General features: G+C 28.9%; 1 protein-coding gene across 9 annotated transcripts in view; it reads right to left on the reverse strand.

Annotated features, from left to right (window-relative positions):
- Positions 1–22,310, reverse strand: part of dac (dachshund family transcription factor) — a 241,433-nt gene that overhangs the window by 80,448 nt on the left and 138,675 nt on the right. For 6 of the 9 annotated variants that reach the window (XM_088183119.1, XM_088183118.1, XM_088183121.1 and 3 more), the window contains 3 exons: positions 20,340–20,426; positions 17,853–18,107; positions 10,134–10,370 (listed from right to left, as the gene is read on the reverse strand). In XM_088183119.1, the coding sequence (XP_088039245.1) occupies positions 10,134–10,370; positions 17,853–18,107; positions 20,340–20,426 (579 nt within the window). The remainder of the gene's footprint in view (positions 1–10,133; positions 10,371–17,852; positions 18,108–20,339; positions 20,427–22,310) is intronic. The other 3 variants (XM_088183117.1, XM_088183123.1, XM_088183124.1) reach the window with 1 other exon arrangement.

Below are 22,310 nucleotides of genomic sequence, written 5' to 3' on the forward strand. Positions count from 1 at the left end.
TTTTTTCGTTGTAGTATGAAAGGTCTTTACCTAATGCGTTATGATGAGGTTAACCTCATTTAAGCACAGTCAACAAATCGAAATCTGTGAATCAGTAGTAGCTATTTATTTATTAATAAACAATATAATATATAACTTTATATTATTTTTTTCATTTATCATGAAATTTATTTATGAGACTAGGAAAATATAGGAAAACCTATATTTTTTTTTAAATCTTCTACTGTAATATAAGAGGTGTTATAATGAAGTAAAAACAAGCAACAATTCAAAGTCTGTGAGTCAATAATATCTATTTTAATAATTATATACTATGATGACAGCTTACAGTGAATAAATAACTTTTTATTTTATTTTAATCATTTATCACGAACTTTATTCGTAAGAATAGAAAAATTTATAAAAACCCAGATTTTTTCAGTTTTATTGAATCTCTCGTTGTAACAAGATAGGCCTCAGCCCAATGTGTTATAATGGGGCAAACACAATAAACAAATCAGAGTCTATAATGAGTAATATCTATCTATTTTATTAATTATAAACTTTTTTTTATTGATTATCAAATTTATCCGTATGACAATGAAAATTAGAAAAAACATGATTTTCCTTAAATCTTCTATTTTAAATATAAAGGCTTTAAGGCAATGCATTTTAATGTAATTAGCACAATTAACAGATCTAAATCTGTGAATTAGACATATCTATTAAATTTATTTAAACTATTATCACAGTTTACGTTCAATAGTGTCACTGTGTTCTATATTATTTTTATCATTAATCATAAAATTTATCCGTAAGGCAAAGAAAATTTAGATTTTCCTAGTTTACCTTAAATTTTTTTTTCTAAATCTTCTATTGTAACATAAGAGGTATTAACCCAATGCGATATAATGAGCTAAACACTATCAACAAATAAAAATCTATAAATTGGTGATATCTGTTCTATTAATCATAAACTATTATTACAACATCAAATCAATTGATTTTACTAAACACAATCTAACTCGAATGAATTATTTAATACAGTATTCATTCGTGAGATTAAAAAAAATTAGCAAAACCTAATTATTATGCATTATTTCTGATCTCTTAGACTCAACAGAAGTTGAAAAACGCTATGGTTTATATAGGATCATGCTGTTTGATAAATAAATATAAAAACATGGCTTACAATTATGAATAATGTGCTAAAATCCAAAAAATAAAGACTAGAGATTACCACATCAAAAATATATATTTGGGAAATGTATATTTATAAGATAAATTATCTTCAATATTCAATTCAAGTATACTTGGCCTTATGTGTAAATTTTTTAACATCATAAGAACAAGCAAAAGTGTGTTAACTGCTTAAATCTTTCATTTTTACGAGTTTTTACATACGGAATAAAATAGCATTATTAAGTCATTAAGTCACAACAGCCATTCGTATGTTGTTGTGGATTATATAAGACAATAAAAAGTAGTTTAATTAAACTATTTAAGATCAAATGGGTTTAAGTTTGTTTTTATTAAGTGATGAAAATATTTAATTAATAATCAAAACATAATTGCATAATCAATCGTGGGCCGTTGTATCTTGAATAAATTATTGACATTTGAATGTATCTTATTCGCTCTGACATACTTGTTTGATATTGCTTTTTCTCTTTCACCCAAAGATACGATCATTTTTAATCACGAATTAACATTTTGACGAGTGTTTGATTGATTCGATGGGTAATTAAGCAATATGTGTATATCTTTTACAACGTTATATTATCTTTAAACTAATATTTAAAGGCAATAAAAAGCTTAGTTCAGCCCTAATGTATGCCACGAAGCTTGTCGCCCGCGAGCGTTAAATTTGTAACATTCCATCAAGACCACACGAGATTCATCTCGCATTTGTCGCCGATCGATTATTACTTTTTTCATTGATACTTTAAATATAGTCTAATAAAAAATATTTATTAAAATCGTGGCAACATTGAAGCGGCGATTAATTTTTTTACGCTCAACAATTCACTAGTGCCAATCATGTGATATAGTGGTCAATCATCTTTAGAATATTCGTATATATATATGTAATACATATACACGTATGAATGTAGCTATGGTGTTAAAATAAAACTTTTTTTAACAAAAAGGTAGAAAACCACGCTGCGCGTTTATAATGCGTTTACGGATTAGTAACGCAGAAAACTTATCTCCCTTTACGGATCTTGAATATTTCTTTGCGTTTGAACTTTGAGTTTGAAGGTTTTATTTTCATATATTAAAATTGTTCGCACATACTCATATTTTCATATTGCTCGTATGCGTTGTGTATATATTCATAATGGTTGATGTTTTATTATCAACAGTGTTCAGGTTTAAGCACTTAATTGGTGTTTAATTTTTATCTCAGTTCAAATCTCGCTGTAATTCGCATACGGCATGGGAATTACAGCGATAAAATTTACGATTGTAAAATATATTGCATTACTTTATACGAAGCGGTGTGTACAATGTAGCGTTTATGTGTTTATTACAATACATATTTTTCATACATATGCTGCTATAAGATATAGATACATTAGAAGATGCTACAGCTGTTTTCTCATTACTAGATTTACGTATGTTTTTTGGATGATCGGTTATATAGCATATAACTCGTAAGTAAATTAGTATAACATTGAGTAACTATTTTTTTTATTTAGATATTGAAATGACAAAAGCATGATGAAATTGTGAATTGAAGCTGTAAAGTCACACTTCTTCTCTTTTTAATTTACCAATCTTGCCTCATTCACATACGTATTTAATAATTTAACAATGAACCATGTTTTATTGATTGAGTCTATTCTGTAATTGGGTTCGAGGATAAATCGAATAATTGCTTTCATCGCCTTTTAATGAGTAAGGCAAACAAAGGTATGCATTGCGTGTTTAGTATATTGAAAGTATACCGTATGCTTAATGAAAAGTTATGATGAAAGTTCAGCTAGCCTTTTTGTATACATTTCAACCCAAAGTATCAGACCATCATTGAGTGTTTTAAAGCATTTACCCTTCGACCCTGCGCAAAACGAGTTTGATCGCATCGAGCCGCGATGATGGAAACGTGTCATTGAGCATGGCTCTTCTTTGTGGCCGAAAGGTTTCAAGCGCCCGTCTCTGACGATGATGATGAATTGGTGCTGGTTGAATGAGAGTTCGTGTTGTATCATTGGTCGGAAATGACCGCTCGGTTCCGAGCTGACCGGAGGCCCGTCTGAGTTATGACCCTGGTAACCTGTGATTACGCGCGATTTGTACGAGACAGGATAATTGTTTAATTGATATCGCGATGTTATTTATTTTCGTGATTTCCACGAGTTTTGCACGAGCAGCACAGGGGACGTGATGGGACCCAAAGAGTAATAAATACTTGGTGAGCTTTCGCGGATACGCGAGTGAACGTACGCGCCGAATTTCAATGGAATAAGATCAAAACTTTGGCATTATAAAGTCGAGAAGATAATGGCTCAAAAAAAGATCGATGCTTTTATGATGTAATGTTGGCTATGAACGATTCTAATATATTAGAAAGTGAAGAATACCAATCAGTAGAAGATATGACAGAAAATGTTACTCAATAGTGTATTTTACGTACTTGTAAAAATATATATATAGAATGTAACTCAAATATAATAATAAAATTTGGCGTCAAGCAATCATAAAATCAAGACATTTACAGTAAATTTTACTGTAGATGATAAGCCTTCGACTTACGCGAATACAATGTCATGTTTTTATAGAATAGTATGTAAAATTTCTAATACAATAACAAAGCTTAAATAGCAGAGAAAAAAATCAGATAAAAAGACCAGATCAGTAATATATATCCCAACTATTATACAAAAAATGTTTGACCTGTTTTATCTAAAGATATGTACCCAAAAACACTTCCACTTGGTTAAAACGCTGCTGGTGATTGCAAAATAAAACCATTTTAATTTACTTAATATTTTTAAAACATTAAATTCTGTTTTATAAAATATAGATTACTAAATAAATTTTTAAAGACCGGTTTAGTCATATTTTTTTGCAGGATGTAAAAAAATTTTGCATTTATATTCATATGAAAACATAAATATAATATTCTTTCTCCGAATATAACGTTCATTATTTAACCGTGTACGTTTAAAAATTATTACTTAGGCAGGCAGTTAAAATTATTGATAGATAGTACTTGAAATATTAAACGCAATTATGTGAAGAATATGATATTTATACAACTGTTAAAAATATTAGTAATTTCTGTACTTAAACGAGTATCAAGTATTCAATAAACATTAAGATGTTTGAAAACTGAAGTTAATAATGTTATTAAAAAACTAATCAAAATTAGCAAAGAACTGAATCTTAAATCTAGAAAAAGAAGATTTCGTATTTAACAGAAATTAACAATGAAGTTATGATGAATACATATTTTAATCAGTAATATTTTTTTATGTTTTTCGACAATCAACTTAAATTTACAAAAAAAAATTTGGTGGTAATTTAGCACGTATAAAAAAAAATATGAAAACGACAAAGAAAAGCCAAAAACACACTACATTAAGATGTGGTTTGTTAAAAAAATAAATGTGACATAAAATATTTTAGAATCAAAAGGGTTTTATTACTCATTAAAAGCTATAGAAAAAGCAATATTTAAAAACAGATAATGTAAATAAAATACCAACAAGACATTTTGAATATAAAATATACTTCTGGAACTTAAAGAATCATTTAATAATTTAAAGCTGTTAATACTAGTTAAAACATATTTTGTGATAAGATGGATCAAATCATATTTTATGGTCTTATTAATTATATTATTTAAAAAAAAATATTTAATAAAGTAAAGTATACATTGTATATTATCACGGGATCATCCATACAATTTAGCCGCATCTTTCGATGACGCCATCCGATCCCTTATTTTATTGACCTCTAATTCAAAGATTCTCTGACGTCGAACACTAAACTTATTTTATCATCGGCCATATTTTTCAACGTTGACCACTGCCTTTAAAGTATTGTTATTATTTAAACACCAATAAATATCGATATAATGGTACAAACACACACAATAATAATACAACAATGACCCACGACTCGCTATTATTTAAAGCCATTAAATTGAACACGAATTTACTTCGTCTTCAGACAGAATGAAGAAGATAACGTCATTAAAGCAACGCAAATAAGAAAGGTACAATTTCTCTAAATTGTTGCACGTCTTCACTTTGAAGATGTTAGGAATAAATAAGCGGCCAATAACAATGGCTAGATATATATGTACATATTATACTTTCGAGATGGATCACATTTAAAGTTGACTTAGCATAGTAAACGATTTAAATTATTAGTTGTATTAATACAGATTATTAGTTATAAGTTGTATTATTTAAAAAAAAACTCTATAAAGTTATTTGAACAATCTTATTAACCTTCCGTGAACCGGTTAAATGCTGGACGTGATATTTTTATTTTATTTATATAAATAAATATAAACTTTATGACTTTATAAATGTACATTAAATGCAATAATAAAATAAATAAATTCATTATGTGCATATATCATTTTGGTCACAACATTTATTGCGTCCGACTAAAGATGATGACTGTACCCACGTTTGTGTGCAATCGTAAAAAATCATTTACGACCAATTTTTTTTAATATTATATAATTTCTTCATTTCAATATTAACATACAATGTATACTTTTTGTGCTAATAATAATCAATACAATACAGCTTTCGATCCAATTAAAAAATACTTATAGTTAAGTTTACGCTACGAATCACGTTCAAATTGACCTTTAACTTTACATTTCGACCTATTATTTTCCATTGTGATAAAGTTGAATAACTTGTTAATAGACTAAATTCAGCGTCTTGTTTAAAGATAATTATAATTCTAATACGAGTATTTAATTTTAGTATGCTGAGGATACGCTTTAAGGCTTAAATAAATATTTTTAATAATTTATAAAGAGATTTTGATTTAATAAAAAAATTATTGGGCTAAACACAAACTTAAATTTTTATGTGACCATTAAAAATAAAATGTTGCAGGGTATAAATATTTAGTGCGTTTACTACACTATGACTAAGCGTATAGATAGCAACAATGTGACGTATGATATATATCGCAGTTAAATCGCAGTAGCGGATTATGGTGTGCAGTTAACAATTAAACCGGCCCACTGTTAACGTGGGTAAAATAGCAATAAAATGGAAGCTGAAGTGGCGTCGCAATAAATTGCTTTATGGAGTCACATACGCGCGTAGAGGTTTAATTGAATAATATAATATGCACAAAGCATATGTATTTTATATTTATGATATAAATTATAAAAATCGTTAAGTCGCGGGTTCGACACACTGCAAACAAACGCATAGAGTGCAACATTGTTATTCGATGATATACCGATACGATAACCTTATTTTATGGCCGCCAATATTTAAGTGCCCGTTTATCTACGTGCCTGGTGTAATTAAAATGCCTAAGAGACAATCATGGCGTATTTTAAAAACACCAATCGTAAAACTTTGGCTAAAAAACAAATTGAACCAATTTTAGAAAGTTTAATAAAAAAAATGGCAACACAACGTCAAATATTACCTTGAGAATTATGAGAGGACTATAAATATAAATAAATTAATTTGATAAATTTTTATATACATAAATTTAATGTACGATGCATCACTTGCAATAAAATAATATGTATGTACCTGATAATATATCTAAACATTATATCTACGGCCACTATTAACATTTGTAAAATAGTAGGTGATTCATTATATAACCGTAAATATCAAGAATGGTTTTAAAATGTTTGAACATGAAATGACGATACTAAAAAAGTATGTGGGAGATCAAAAAAGAGACGATTATGTCTTAACTGCAGAAATATAAAAAAATCCTACACAAACTAACAATCGGCTAGCTGAAAAACTAAACCAGTCTGACTTAAAAGTGCATTTACATATTCAAAAGATTGGGAAGGCTTGGAGATAAGGTGTATGGGATTCACACGAATTTAGCAAAGAAAGTAAGTCAGCGCGTATCCACATTTCGCAAAAGCTTCTGGATGTTAAAACTGATATTTTCTTCTCAATCATATGATAACCAGAGATGAGAAATGGGCGTTGTACGATAATAGTTAAGTAAGAAAAACTCGTAATGGGCGTTGTACGATAATAGTTAAGTAAGAAAAACCGGGCTCACTATAAAAAAAGGTTATTTTTGTGTAAATGGTAGGATTTCAAAGGGACTTCGTATAATAAAATTCTTAAACCTGGTAAATAAATATTGTGAGTAGCTGATACTTTAAAAAAAGTCAAATAGTTATACAATGCAACAGCGGCACGCGAGTGCCACTGCCGGGGCTCGAACCCGCAACGTCAGAGTTACTAGTCTGAGAAGTTACGGACTACGCTATTCCGTCCTTAAATTCTTATAAAATATCTCATTTAAATAGCAGTAAAAAATAATATTAATTGCAAAATCTACTTCAGATATGCCTTCATAAAATATTAATTTAAGACGTATTATATATTGAAAAATATGTTAAAGTCGGTTTTAGAAAAATGCAATAGATACAGTTTAAGCCCATATTTTTAACAAGATGGTGCAACATCTCATACATCCAATGTATCTTTAAGTATTGCAAAATACATATACCAAAATAAAATCTTATTGGATACTAAAAAATACACATAATGCATTACATGTGTAAATTATTCTGAGGTCAGTACTAAATTAATAGACACATTTCTGAAACGACCGCACGTCTACAAATAAGTATGAGTTAATTATATGGGTGTATAATTTGAGAGGTGTAATTCATTTAGTAAAAACCCAATTTTTGTGTTTGTTTTATAGATACGTTAATCCATAATATTTTTTAAATGTGAATTTATTTCTTTTTCTAAGAAAAGTTAAAAGCATTTTTATTATTTATTTTTCTGACAAACTTAATCATTCGTTTATAGTAAGTAATGTATAGCAAACTTACACAAATATATTAATATCACAAAAAAAAAACTAATCAATTGAAGTGCGCAGTCAAAAGCTCGTTTGCTTTTTACGCACATAAATATTTACATACAAGCATTCGATACCAAGCAACTCTCTTAATAAAAACAGTCGCAATCATAATAAACCTGTGTTCTTTTCGTTTTCAATCAATGCTTTTCAACGATTATGGCCTATATAAATTATGTGCATTTTTTATATTCCCAACGCATTAAAAACGATCGTATTTTATATGACATGAATGATAATTGAAAAGTAAGGGGCGGCTATCCTGAATAACACAAAGTGTATATTTCGATGCCAATAAAAGGGGTTAGACCAATTAAACCTAAAAGGATGAAAAGAAGTAGAAGAAGATGCGGTTTATGGGTACGTGGTACAAATTTACAGCCGCGTTGTCGGCTTTTATCGGTTCCCGGTACTCCCGGTGAGAATCGCACCGGTAACCAACGATTGCGCAATTAGCAGCGCGAGATGCAAATGCTAATGCTGTTGAAGAATTTATAACTTAACTCGGACTCAATGGGGTAATACGTGATTTTTTGCCCCTGTGTATAATAATGGATTCGCTAAGAAGAGAAAATGTTGTAATTTCATACTAAAATACACACTATAATAACTTATGCAATAGTACAACACTTGCTTATTATCATTGTTGGCATAAGGGGCATAGAATACAGAAAGGGTTTACCTCGCGATAGATAATTATTGTTTTGAAGCATCGTTTCTCAATCATAAAAATCGTTTATAATATAAACAAAACTATCTAATTAAATCAATATAATGAACAACGAAGTGTATTTTTTATTAAAGAATATAAAGAAAAAAATATAGTCGATGTAATCAATTTCTTAATGCAAAACGCGATGTCAGTTGTAGCATGCTTATGTATTCAAACGACAAAACAACGTCTCTATATCTATACATATCAAATGGAGAATTCTTATAAATTCTCTCAGAAATTTTATAAAGCATTTTTTATATAAAATTCAATTTGTACGAATATTTTTATAAGGTTTTCAACCACTGACTTTTTTATAATGCTGCATTAGTAAAGGCGGTTTCACACCTAATATGACTACTTCTTTGAAAGTTTTTAAGTAAGAAAAAATGAAATTGTTTTTTAACTTATTTTTGCTTAAGCACTTATTTTTTCTTAAGTAATAAAAGAAGACACTCAGATAAGAATTCTTTCTGAAGGTGTTAGTGGCAGATGTTTTAAAAAATGCATTTTTTCTCGAAAGATCGAAAGTATTTGAATGAATTTTCTGATTTATTAAGAAATTTTATAAGGCATTTTTTATTATATAAAAATAAATTTGTATGAATATTTCTAAAAGGTTTACAACCACTGCCTTCTTTTATAACGCTGTATAAGTAAAGGCAGGATAAATATAAGAAGAAATTAGAAATTAACATGGGAATCAGCTGAATGTAAAACGATTTAGGGCTATTTTTTTTTCGATAATCCAAAAGGGTTTTTTTATTTTATTTTTATAAAATAGCAACAGCTGTTATTGATGATTGTCTCACGATTATTATTGACAGCCAAATGTGCCTTTAATTGTTTGTTAAAACAATTGAAAAATATCAATTCTGAGGTAAGCTCGAAATTTCAATGAAAAAAATTTTTTTTTAATACTTATCGTAGTTTACATTTTATATTTATAATATTTATGTAAAATAATCTATTTGTCATTTAGTAAAACTATTTAGTATTTTTAAAAAGCCAATGGGAAATTTTAATTGTGTAAGTTTTTCTTGATTATTTCAGTAGTACTAAATCATTTGTATAATGGTCTACTTTTTACTAGTGTTTCAATAATGTTTCGATAAACCAGCACATGACTACAAAAAAAATACTTATAAAATTTCGATATTACATACACCGTTTATAATAGTAAAAAAAAAGTAGTTGGAAATAAAGACTAGATAACAAACGCATGGCCGAGGATCTCGCCGATTTGCGTGACGGACTGCATTGTCACAAATACGGTCAAAGATTGTACGGTCACACTTGAATTAATATATGTATATATATAATATATATTTAAGAAAACCGTAATTTTTTAACAATCGATCAATTGAGATTTGCTTACCTTTCTCGTAGCTTATCTGTCTTTCCTGCTGGCGTGCATTGTCTGCTGCAACTTTGAGCAAGCCTTGGATATTGCGCAGAAGCGTTTCCGTGGAGCAGACGCCGGCGTCGGGGGCGCCGCCAGGAGCGCCTCCGCCCACCGCGCCCCCAACGCCGCTCACACCCAGCGACGAATAGTTGAGTGCCTGGGTCGGAGACGGCGATCCGCCCCCCAAATCGCGCTCACCGTCGCTCAAATCTACAAACGAAACACAAAATCGGACTTAAAACAATGATATAAGATAAATCTCGAGCGCATAAGAGCGTGAGCATTAAATCAAGTTTCGAAAAATAGTCATTCTAAAAATCTTAATTTGGGGTCACGGGATGACTCCCGTGGCAACTTGTTCCACCGGTCACGATCGGGTCCTTATCTTGGGCCATTGCACCGAAGGAGGTCCTTTTTGGACCCTTTGTGTACGCACAACGGCCAAGATCGTATATCACCGGCTAACTTCCACGCAAAAACGGTGCAGCGAATTAATTACTCACGAGTCTCCTCGTTTAATTATAACAAATATTTATCAAGTACGTCCAAATTTTTATTGATAATAATATTCTGTATTGATTATAATATTTTTTATATTTCAAGAACTGCAAAATTAAGAACCTTTTAAGATAAAATAATATTGGGCTATAAATATATTTTATATAAACGATATATTTTATTTATCAACCATATTTGAAGGTAATTGTATCGATGGTCTTAAATGTGAATTGTATTACTCCACATTTGGTTAAAAATTAACTAATAATTCTACTTAACACATTTCCAAAATAGCAAATAATCATAAAAAAACCTCTCGGAGGCTCGGATTTTGCTACTTTGGCAAAGATAACCAGATTCAGTTACATTTAATGAGTTATATGGTATCTGCTTAAAAATAAAATATCACCGTTTTCAAACACTTCTTTTTTCAAAAATAACATTTAATACAACAGCAATTTCAAAAGGCTTGATAATAAAAGAGTTAAAATGTGTTTGATTCTGTAAAGATTGATCAAATTAAAGTCTAACATATGTTTCTGGGGGAAAATCTGAAGTAGCTTGTAGATTTATTTAATTCATTCGACCTACTTATTGCTCTAATTTTATTGAAAATAATTTACTGATACCCATTGTTCATTGATAATTTGATATATTTGCAATGAAATTCTTACATATTTTAATTAAAATTATCATAAGAAAAGATTAACAAAATTTATTGTAACTGTAAGAAAACTTCAAAATTTTATTTTATTAAAAAAAATATATCATGTGTTGTTTTATCCTTCGTGCTAATATAACTATATAGCTTTAACTAATATTATCTAAACTTTGAACTTTAAGATGAATCTTTTTAAAATAAAAAGGAATGTTTCATTATACTAGGTAGTACTCTATATTAAAATATTCTAAGCATATATGTATATAATAAAATATGAAGTGTGACTAGTGTACAATTTTTGCATTACGTATTCTAGCATTTTTGCTGCTTAATAAGAAATATTTAAAATGTTAAAATTTCTGTTATAAATCTCATCAAATAAAATAAAAATATTATATTTAGAGTTTTCCCCCATATGCGAAGTATTCTCGCGAAGAAAAAATCATCTAAAATGGACATTTTTTAGTGTTGAATGACAACATTTATTAATAATAGTCTAAAATATGTGTTAATATTATAAATAAATTATTATTATTTATGTATTAGCGCATATATGTGTAATAAAACTTAGTGTCAAAAAAAATACAATGATTGATGCATGTAAAAAGCTGATTGTTATAATCAAGAACAAAGCAGAGTACCTCCTCCGCGTCGGCAATTTGCATACAAATTTTCTTATATAAGAAAAATACGTACACTACACCCATAAGCACAAATTTTCCTGACGAAAACGCGTTACGGAGCTATGCGTGCGAACCGATCAGGTGAAAACACAAAATTGTATATGTAATTACATCCAAGTGTGTAAAATAAATACATATTTTTATACCCACAATACATAATAATGATCAGTGTGCGATATTAGGTTGTATGTACACACATATTTATATGATCTGATTTTGACACGAGCTTTTAAGCGTATAATCAATTCGACGTATTTGCATCAGGCCGTGTAATACATCACGTCACGGAGATAATGAAAGCATCACTCAAGTGTCTGAGTGCATGTGTCGGTAATATCGACCTCTTCATTTGAACTATAAAGCGGTATCTTCTAATATCCTCAAAAGTCAAAAGTCGCGTCATGAGTCCGAGAGCCGTATAAGGATCGAAAAGTCCAAGGTTGGATAATGATCGAAGAATCAGATTTGCTAATAATGTATGTCTATAAATCATGATCTTAGATTAGTTTTTATGGTTTGACTCATTAGATAATCTATATTATATATCATATGATTTTGATTGTCTATCTTACTCAAAACACTATGATATGAATTGTTTACAAAACGCTTCTAGGGCAAGTATATGATATTATGAAATAAGGTACACTAGAGTATAGATTTAGTAACACATACATTTTATTTTATCCTTAATCATTTATGTTTTTAAACTGAACAGCTTAAAACCGATAATTATTGCTTATAGAGATGATTTAAACAAGTTATTCAATTAAATACTGAAATTCTCTGAATCAAAGTTGATTTATTTAAGGTAGTTAGCCTAAATATACTGCTACATAAATTAGATAATTATGGCAATGATTCTATCAATGAAAGTCTTTGGATAATCGGCATCAATCGTTCACATTAATTGTACCAGATGAAGAAAAATTATATAAAATGTTTTACTACGCTTTCAATCTAACGCCATAGTCATAATTCAAGCTTGCGCTGTCGTTTTTCACTTTTACCATAATGGACCCACTTGGATTCGATTCGGCGAACATAAAAATAAATAAATGTGTAATAATTGAATGGCACGATTGGTACAAAGGCCGCGTGTTACATGGATATTACTGAAATGATGTATGGCATTCGGTTTCGAAAGGCTCGTCCTGAGAATCGATTCGTTTCGTATTGAACGTATGTTACACACATAAATGTTAATAGCAATCCTTGTACGGATCATGACAATATATCAAACCTTGTAAAATTAAAAACAACAGCGAAGTAGATGCCTTAGCTTATGTATTTATATAGCGACCCAAAAATATAAGCATGTTGATGAGAAATATGTTGAAAGGTTTTGCGAATACACTCGTATTTATGTACTATATGTGTAGAAGTTTTTTTAATACATAAAATATATTCTCTATAAGCTAAATTAGTTTATTATTAAAACAAATTCTTTACCTAATATTTTATGATTTTAATTATTCATCATGTGAAATTATAAAAATCTAGGTAAATCCAATCTATGATGATCGACCAAAATGATAAATAATTATTAATCACTAATTCCGATCTCTTAGACACAATATCAATAAAAAACGCTAAGGTTAATATGGGTTTCGAATCCAGATCTTTTAAGTCAATAGTTAGCTAGTTTTAGATAATTAAAAATGTATTATCTTCTTCTTTATATGTTGGTATAAATAATATTAGATAATTGATTGCAGTGAAGTAGTAATATTTTTTTACTAGTAAAACAATTAAAACCTAACCTATAGGGGGAATAATAATTTTATAAGTAATTACACTATACAACATATATAATAAACTAAAGGCAATTATGTATTAACAGTCTAAAGAGCATAAATCAAGTATAAATTAAAATCATAAGATCTTAAAAAAAAACTATAACCTTCACATTTTTACAGTTATATTTTTTAAAGAAATCAGTTAATCTAAAGCCGCTTATAGAACATTTACAAACTAAAATTTGAGCTAACAAATCAAACGGTCTGCTAAATAAAAAGCATAAACTCGACAATTTTTTTGTAGATGAAGACATAGATAAAGATTAAAGCTCAAAAAGTCGTTAAAAAGCGTCAATAAAGCGTCAGCGAAACACCTTGAATGTCGCTTGTAAACACATCCGGCACACGCCAAGTCATGGACGAACTGAATTCAGAGAAATATTGTGTCAAGTTGTAACACCATTCTTAAATTCGGATCAAATATATATATCGTCGCGAAAGATAGTAAATATCAATAGATAAAAAAATACGTTTTTTCAGCATTTATATGGTTTGATCGACGTTAACCTCAATCTTCATACATACTAAGTATATATTACATGTTTACGTTTAAAACGTACCTGGTTCAGTCAAATCTAATGTATATATGCATTAAGTCGGAAGCAATGATAATGTTTATGTATTAAAAAAGGAAAAACTCACTTTTCGGCGTCGGAGCCTGTCGACGGGTATTCAAAATTTGAAGATTTCATTATGAAGATTGTTATATGATTGTTTATCTAGTTTAATCGATGTATTCTTCTAATCCTCAACACATTATGAAAATATTAATTTTTCATAGTTATAACACACTTAGTTTATTTGCAATCCGAGTATTTATATTCAGTTAAATGGAACAATGCACATGACGAATAAATGAAAATTACTGTCGCGTAGCAATATTTTATTAATAAATAACAATTATATCAAACCGTTGTCACGTTACTGTCAGCCATCTTGTTTTATATTTGAATGATTATTTTTCATTGGTCGAAACAACAGAATACATTACCGGTGCCTCGGAAAGAAATGGAGCAAATTCAATTTTTATTTTATATTATATATTTCTTTTGTTTACGTATATTATTATATACACCGTTAATATAAAGCAATACGATTTACAAAGTAGAAAATTGAGCATATAATGCTTTATTTTAAAAAGCGCGCGTCCGGAAGCGAAAGCGGCATAGAACAATTATATATAAGATGATTTATGTCAAATTAAGCTTTTTCAAGTGTCCAATTATGATTGTGAAATTAAAAAAAACTATAACCCCCACTATTTTATGGTTTATTTTTTTAAGAAAATTAATTAAATTAAGGCTTGTTATAAATTATTTTTAAGCTGAAATTTAGGCTTGGAATGCAAATGGTTTGCGAGAGAAAAACCATAAACTTTTTTATGAAATGAAGATTTAATTTCAAAATTCGTTTAAAAGTGTCAATAAAATCCAACGTTGCTCATAATAAATCATAAAGAAGAACTACTTGTTTTATTAGAGTTGGAAGTGAATCCGCAATATTTGCACTAAAAAATATTTCAACAAAAAGTATTCAATAATCTGAGTTATGTCAAATACAATTATGCGGCAATAAAAATTACCTTGATAAAAAATAAAATTAATTGCAGCTACTTTTTTTTTTGATAATTTATAATTATTATCTAAAAATAAAAATCAATTAAATATCATCTATGTTTTATTATAATGTATTGTAATCAATACAAAAAAAATATTTTATTTTAACGGATGTCTTTAAAAAAAATATCTTTACCATTATCTATTCTGATTTTTGTAAAATAATATATTCAATAGAAAGAGTAATATTTACATATTATTAGCTAAAGATTTTTTCAGAGAGTATATCTATAATTGTGCTAATATTAAGGAATAACTTAATTAAAATTGTATATAATGAATATAAAAAGTTAAATTATATAGTTTCATAAATTTAAAATAAATTGACAACATCAAAGTTCTCATAAGCAAACGGTTCATATAAAATTTAATGTTAAATTTATATTTATTCTTATGAAGGCGGAAATTGGACAGGTTGTAAGGTACTTGTTATTAGTTAAGTAAGTTTTACATACATACGTGATTAATGAATCATATACGTAAACGTATGACTCGAATATGGGTAATGACCGGTCGTACGCAAAATAATGGATAATTTGTCAAAAATTGCCATTTTTTTGTATTAATATTACTTTTTGACAGTGTATATCAAGATCTCGATTTGCGTGCGGTTTACTTTTCGCATTTTTTACTATAATTTTCGTGATTACGCGGTCATTTGTTTAAAATGATTCAGTTAACGGCAACATAGGTATATTTTATATAAATTACTATTTTTTATATATTTTAATCAAAATACATTCTAAAACGATTTAGTTTAATAACATAATTTTCCTTATGTTTATCGCTAGTTCAATCGCGAAATTGCCCTATGTTTATAATATCTATTTTGGTTATTGGATATGGAATTAGAGCCAGGTGATGGTGCCTCGAATGAATAGCATCCGCTAATATATCTATTTTGGATTAATGAAACATCTAAATTTGATGATGATGAACGGAAAGATAAAATTGTAATTGTATAAATATTTCTTGCTATAGTAAGATTGTGTATTGAATAAAAGTGGGGATAGAAAACAATTCAATTTTTATTTATCAAAGATAGAGTAAATAAGCATCTTAGACATAGAAGTCGGAATACAAATTTCAGCATTTAGCCCAATTATCTTACATTAGTTATTGAAGTATTCATTATTTTAACCATGGCCGTGAGCAGTTTATGAAGTGCTGCATTAATAATTTTAGCGAGCGTTAAAAATTTGTTAAGGAACTGCCTTACTCTTGTAGAGGTTCTTGTAAGAAGATTCATAATGAGATCAATTTTGCAGCACGGACGGTGTTGCACCGTGTCTGATAATGGCGGCTTTGCATGGTAATTATTTAAATGCGGTACTGGCCGGATAGAAATTATTTATTTATATATTATTAGCAACTGTTATGACAGACTATTAGAAGGGGACGTGCTTGGTCTGGAACCAATCCGCGATCTCAACCCCAGCTAACCCAGAATCTGACGTTACCTTCCACGTTTTACTTATAGTCTGTTACACAGAAGAATGTTTCAATAAAGCTATAGATTGAGAAGTAACAATAAATAGCTATATTATTTATAAATTTATCAAGCGAAAGATTTTTTTATAAATACTTAATCCGCGTAATTTATCAATAAGGATTTTCTGTAAAGATATTTTAACTAGCATGTTAGCTCAAATATGATAGCAATTATACTTCAAGATTTGATATGTCTTAAATAAATATTTCAGCGCTTTGTAAAGCTTATACTTTATTCATAAATCAATATTAGAATGATGACAAATATTTGTAACAACCGGAGATTGATTTTAATGTAATTTGCTTAATAATAATTGCTGTAATTTCCAGCAAATGTATAATATATGTTTAGCTAAAATAACCAGTCGTTGCAGTTTTCCGTATTTACTTTTTCGATTTTTAATAAAATCTATTAGCTGCAATAATTTTACCAGGATTCAACAGAATATTAAAGTATATTTTCTGGTGTAATTTCGTGAAATGCTTTAAGGCTTAATTTTTGTTTAACTGTTGCCCAAATAATTTTTATTATTGTTGCACATTACTATAAGATTCAGGAATTTATCGTTTATGTTGCGTTAAAGAAGCGGCGAATATATTTGGGTTCATTTAGTTCGTGTGGTACCCATTTATCAAGCTGTTTTAAGAGGTTCAAACTATTGTATTACTAACGACCAACTTTTGTGTCAGCTATTTGTTGTTTGCATAGTTCTAATTCAATTAATGGCTTTATTTTCATGGAAATGGCTTAGTAACCTAACACAAAAGAGCAATATGGTCAACCATCTCTCTTTAATAACAGTAAAACATAATTGCTATTTCTGACCAGAAGAATATTTATCAGTTGCATGAAAAACTGTAAGTTCTTCAGGCGTCTTTCATTACCGCTTCGTCTCCAAGCATTGCACTGTTGCGTATGCAGTGTAAGCTTTGAAATATTGACTTACCGTTATATGGAGTGTCGTGGTCATCCTTATCATCGTGGTCGTCTACATCGCTCGCATTGTCGTCGCTGAGGTTATCGCGCTCGTCGGGGTCGCGAGCTGAAGGCGCCGACGGAGGCGACGGGGATCCGCCCTCGCTAAGGGGCGGAGACCGAGCGCCGCTGCCGCCCTGCGCACCGGCGCCCGTCGAACCCATGCCCCCGCTGCCACCGCCTGATTTAGACAGATTCAGCACTGGACTGTGACCATTGGACGACCCTGGCAAATTAAAATATCAAGTTAAAATAGCGTTTAATTTCTCGCGCACGTGAATAGTTTCAAAGTTATGCACAATCTGTAACTTTTTTTAATATCTCTTTTGTTTCAATATAATAAATGATATATAAACTTTAAATCTTAGCTTAATGTGTTTCACAAAAAATATTAAAATGTAATTATAATTTGATATATGCATCATAATTTATTTAATAAAAATATAAAAAAATACAGTGTTTGTGTTAAAAAAAATACTCCTTTCGAATTTAATTATTAACTGTTTAATTTCCCGAGTTTTTTCGCTACTGTAAATCAGGCGCTTTTTATACGTCATCAGGGAGGTCGTTTCGCACGAAATTACACAAAAAATTCTGCGTTACCCTTTGAAGGCGGAAGTGCTCCTGTGGGAATGAGAGTAGTAAATACAGAGAGGAACAGTCTCTAGTCTTCTTGAGCGTCCGGCCGCGAGATATTAGTCCATTACTCTTTCAGTGTCTGCTTTAACCCCAATGAATACATTATTTGAGACGGCCTGCCTCTTGCATCCAATTAGTTAATTAACAAAAAATGTTTTTCTTTCGAGAGAGTAAATTGTGCCGGCTTAATTAACACGACCTACGCTTGCGCCCTCTTCTTCTTTAATTTGCAACGATGCCCCGGTCGCATTTTGATTGATTGCAACATACTGGGTTATTATTATTCATATGTACTCGTGTGTGGCATGTGTGTATGAAAGTAATACAAACATGTACACACCAGTTAAACATAATAAAACTGGCCATTCTGATTGGAAAATATTTTAATCAAGGCCTGAAATCTAAACGTAATATTTTGCAATTGATAAAATATTATATCTTAGAAAATAATGATAATTCATATGTTAAATGACGCGTTTTAGCATCTTAAAACTTTCACTATTTTCTAAGACTATAAATAGCATGTTTTAAATTATTTTACTCTTGTATGAAAGTAATTATAAATAATTAATACTTGCCATTCAGATTAAAAAATATTTCTTCAAAGCCTAAAATCAAAATGTAGTATTTTAAAATTTTTTTAAATGTGATAAAGCAGTTTAGAATATGATGATAAATAATTTAGAAATTATGATATCTTACAAAGCATTTTTCTATTAATTAAGTCCAATTATTTATTAATAAGTATTCATTTATTTATAGTTTAGTAGTAGATTGACACAAACACAATTTTTTAAGTAAAAACTATCGAAAAGTAATCACTATAAATATCAAACCAATTTCCACCAAAATTATTTAGATTTAATTTTTTGCAAATTTTTTGTGTTTTGTTGTATTGATTTAAAAAACTGAAACAAAAATTACTTGATTTATAAATATTTATTTATCTACCACAACTTTTTTTATGAATATGTCGTAGTAAATTTTATATCCTTTTTTTTCTAATATTACATTATTTCATAGATGTAAATTTTAAATATATCATAGTTTATGTTTAATTCAAAAATTATTGTGACACTTATAAATGTTCATGAGAGCAAATCTTGATCAAATCTAAAAAAAAACTTTTTTAAGCAAGTATAATATATAATATTATTAAATTTGATTTAAGTACAAATTATATTCAGAAAATGTTTTTCTAATACAGATAATTATTACTATTTATTATCTGTATTTAATTAAAATAGACTGAATAAAATCTGCCAAATTAATTTCGACGCGTGATAATATAATTGTTGTATTTTTAAAAATAAAGCAGTATGTATAGATTTACTATCAGTGAATAAAAATTTTTTTTTTACTATATGAAGATGATGGTGTGAAGCAAATACTAAAATAATTGGATTATATACGTTAAGAACCATCAATAAAATATTTATTATTTATTTTGCGACTTTTTTTACGCGTTTAAAAGATGTTTCTTATAATAAGTTTTAGAAGCTCTTTTGTCCTATTTAAAATTAAATATGCTATAAACTTTATAATAATTTAGTGTTACTTAATCTTGTTTGTAAAATGTATCATTAGAATGCTCTATTTATGTAATAAGTTAATAATACAACAAACTACTCATATTCAATAAAAAAAAATATCAATAGTTGCATATAGTAATTTGATATTATATATAAATATTTTTATATTGATATTTATAAAAGTTTTTTTTAGAAAAACATCTAAACGTTTCGACACAGTTAAATTATTTAGCATTTATTAACACTTGACATATCATATATCATATTATTAATATACATTTATCTACCTGATAGGTGACGCATCTTGATCATTTGTATTTGGTTGTCATTATCGTTCTGTAGCAGCGATCTGTAGTAGTCATAACCGCTGATATCTGTATAGTACATATAGTACAAATTCATTTTAATAACATTAAACACATTATACATACACACACACATAATATAAATGATCAAGAATGCGCATTGAATGTTAATTGAGATTAGCTTAGGCGTGGAGGAGCGTGCGTAAATAAGACCCATACACGCCTCAATTTTTTCTATTAATAAAATAAAAAACACTATTACTTCGCTATCTTCTGAAATCATCACAATTTTTATCAAACTGAAACATCAACACCCATCAAACACACCCAACGCATTACGGCCGTGGGCGGAGTCGAATATTCGTAATGTTACCATTGGCCGGAGCAGTCATCAATAAAACATGTAGTACGTGTTATATTAATGACAGCATTCCGAATATACGTAATGTAATATTGCAAAGAAATAAATCATAAGTAAAAGTATATCTCTCGCGTCTAATTAACGATGAATAATAAAACGCTTTATAGGTATTTCTTTTGCAATTAAGACGGCCTGAAACTCAGAAATGTAAATTGACGAATCTCAGGAGAGTCCAGATTTAATATTAGGGAGGGTAAAGTAAGGGTGAGGTCACTGCGAACTTGTGAAATAATTCACTTTTTTAATTTAATTTATTTTAAATTGTTATCAAGCTTATTTTTTATATAAAATTATATTTAAAATTACCCTTTTAATGTTATGTATATTTGGTTTTAATTGCTAAGCCAACACGATAGACCAGAGCTATAAATCGGTGACTAATACCTGAAAGACTGAGGTTAGAATCCTACATTAAAGTGTTTTTCAATTCATATCGCATCAGGGAGATCGAAATTAGTTTATTATTATATAATTAATATTCTTACAGATTAATGTGTTGTGATGAATAATAAAAATAAATTACCATTAAAAATAAAAATATAAATAAAAACTTGCTCTTATTTAGATGCATTCGTAATTGAATAATTAGAGTGTAAAAACGTGCTCGCGATTGCTCAGGATAGAGCACCGCGCAAAAAAAATTTTAATAGAGTCTGCAGATAGTCGATGTTGCTAGGACATGATTATAATACTTATTAGGTTATATAATATTGTATTTCAATTGATCTAAAGCCTGTTAATGTATATATCGTTTCATTTATATGTACCTATCACAAATGAAATATAGAGAGGTGTTGTTTTTTCTCGTTTTTATTAAATATCCAGCATCCGAATTGGACGGGATAATAAATGGGCAGATCGTTCCGCATCCCGACCGGATCCGCTAAACATTTGTCAATATCCGAACGATCCGCTTTTGCATTCGGAAACAATGTGTGGTTGGCGGCTTTTGTGCGGAACGTGTGTCTGGCGCTTTATCCGACCCGTGCGAATATGTGTGAACGCTTTTAATTAATGTTTCACAATTTATTTTTACGATTAAATTATTACCGCTTAATAACACGCTGCGAGCGCAATAACCACCGACTATTATGCAGTAATTTCGATACATGTAAATATGTATTATATTTAATCATTTTTATTTTATATACAAAATCCGAATCTTTTTGTGTATGTAGTACTATTTTATAAACAATATAGTATATTGATAAAAATTGTGACGATATTATACATACCATAATTAGAATCGAATCCGTTTATATAATATAATATTAGAAATGTAGTTAGAGTTTTACAATAAATTGTAATATAAACGAGAACAATATTGTTGTGCTTTATAAAATCAGGCTATATGTGAATATGTACTTTAAATTTTAAATTTAATAATTTTAATATTTTTAAAGCAAAAAATGGCATATTAAACAATATTTAAGGTATTTAAAAGTAGCCTGTTTAATTAAAATATGGTACTTAAAATTAGTATTTTTAAAATAAAAATCAATATTTATATATAGCGTGTATATATTGATTTG

This window comes from Plectrocnemia conspersa, unplaced genomic scaffold (assembly GCF_051122295.1).
Source record: "Plectrocnemia conspersa isolate PC_06_02 unplaced genomic scaffold, ASM5112229v1 ptg000003l, whole genome shotgun sequence".
In the NCBI taxonomy this organism is placed as follows: Eukaryota; Metazoa; Arthropoda; class Insecta; order Trichoptera; family Polycentropodidae; genus Plectrocnemia; species Plectrocnemia conspersa.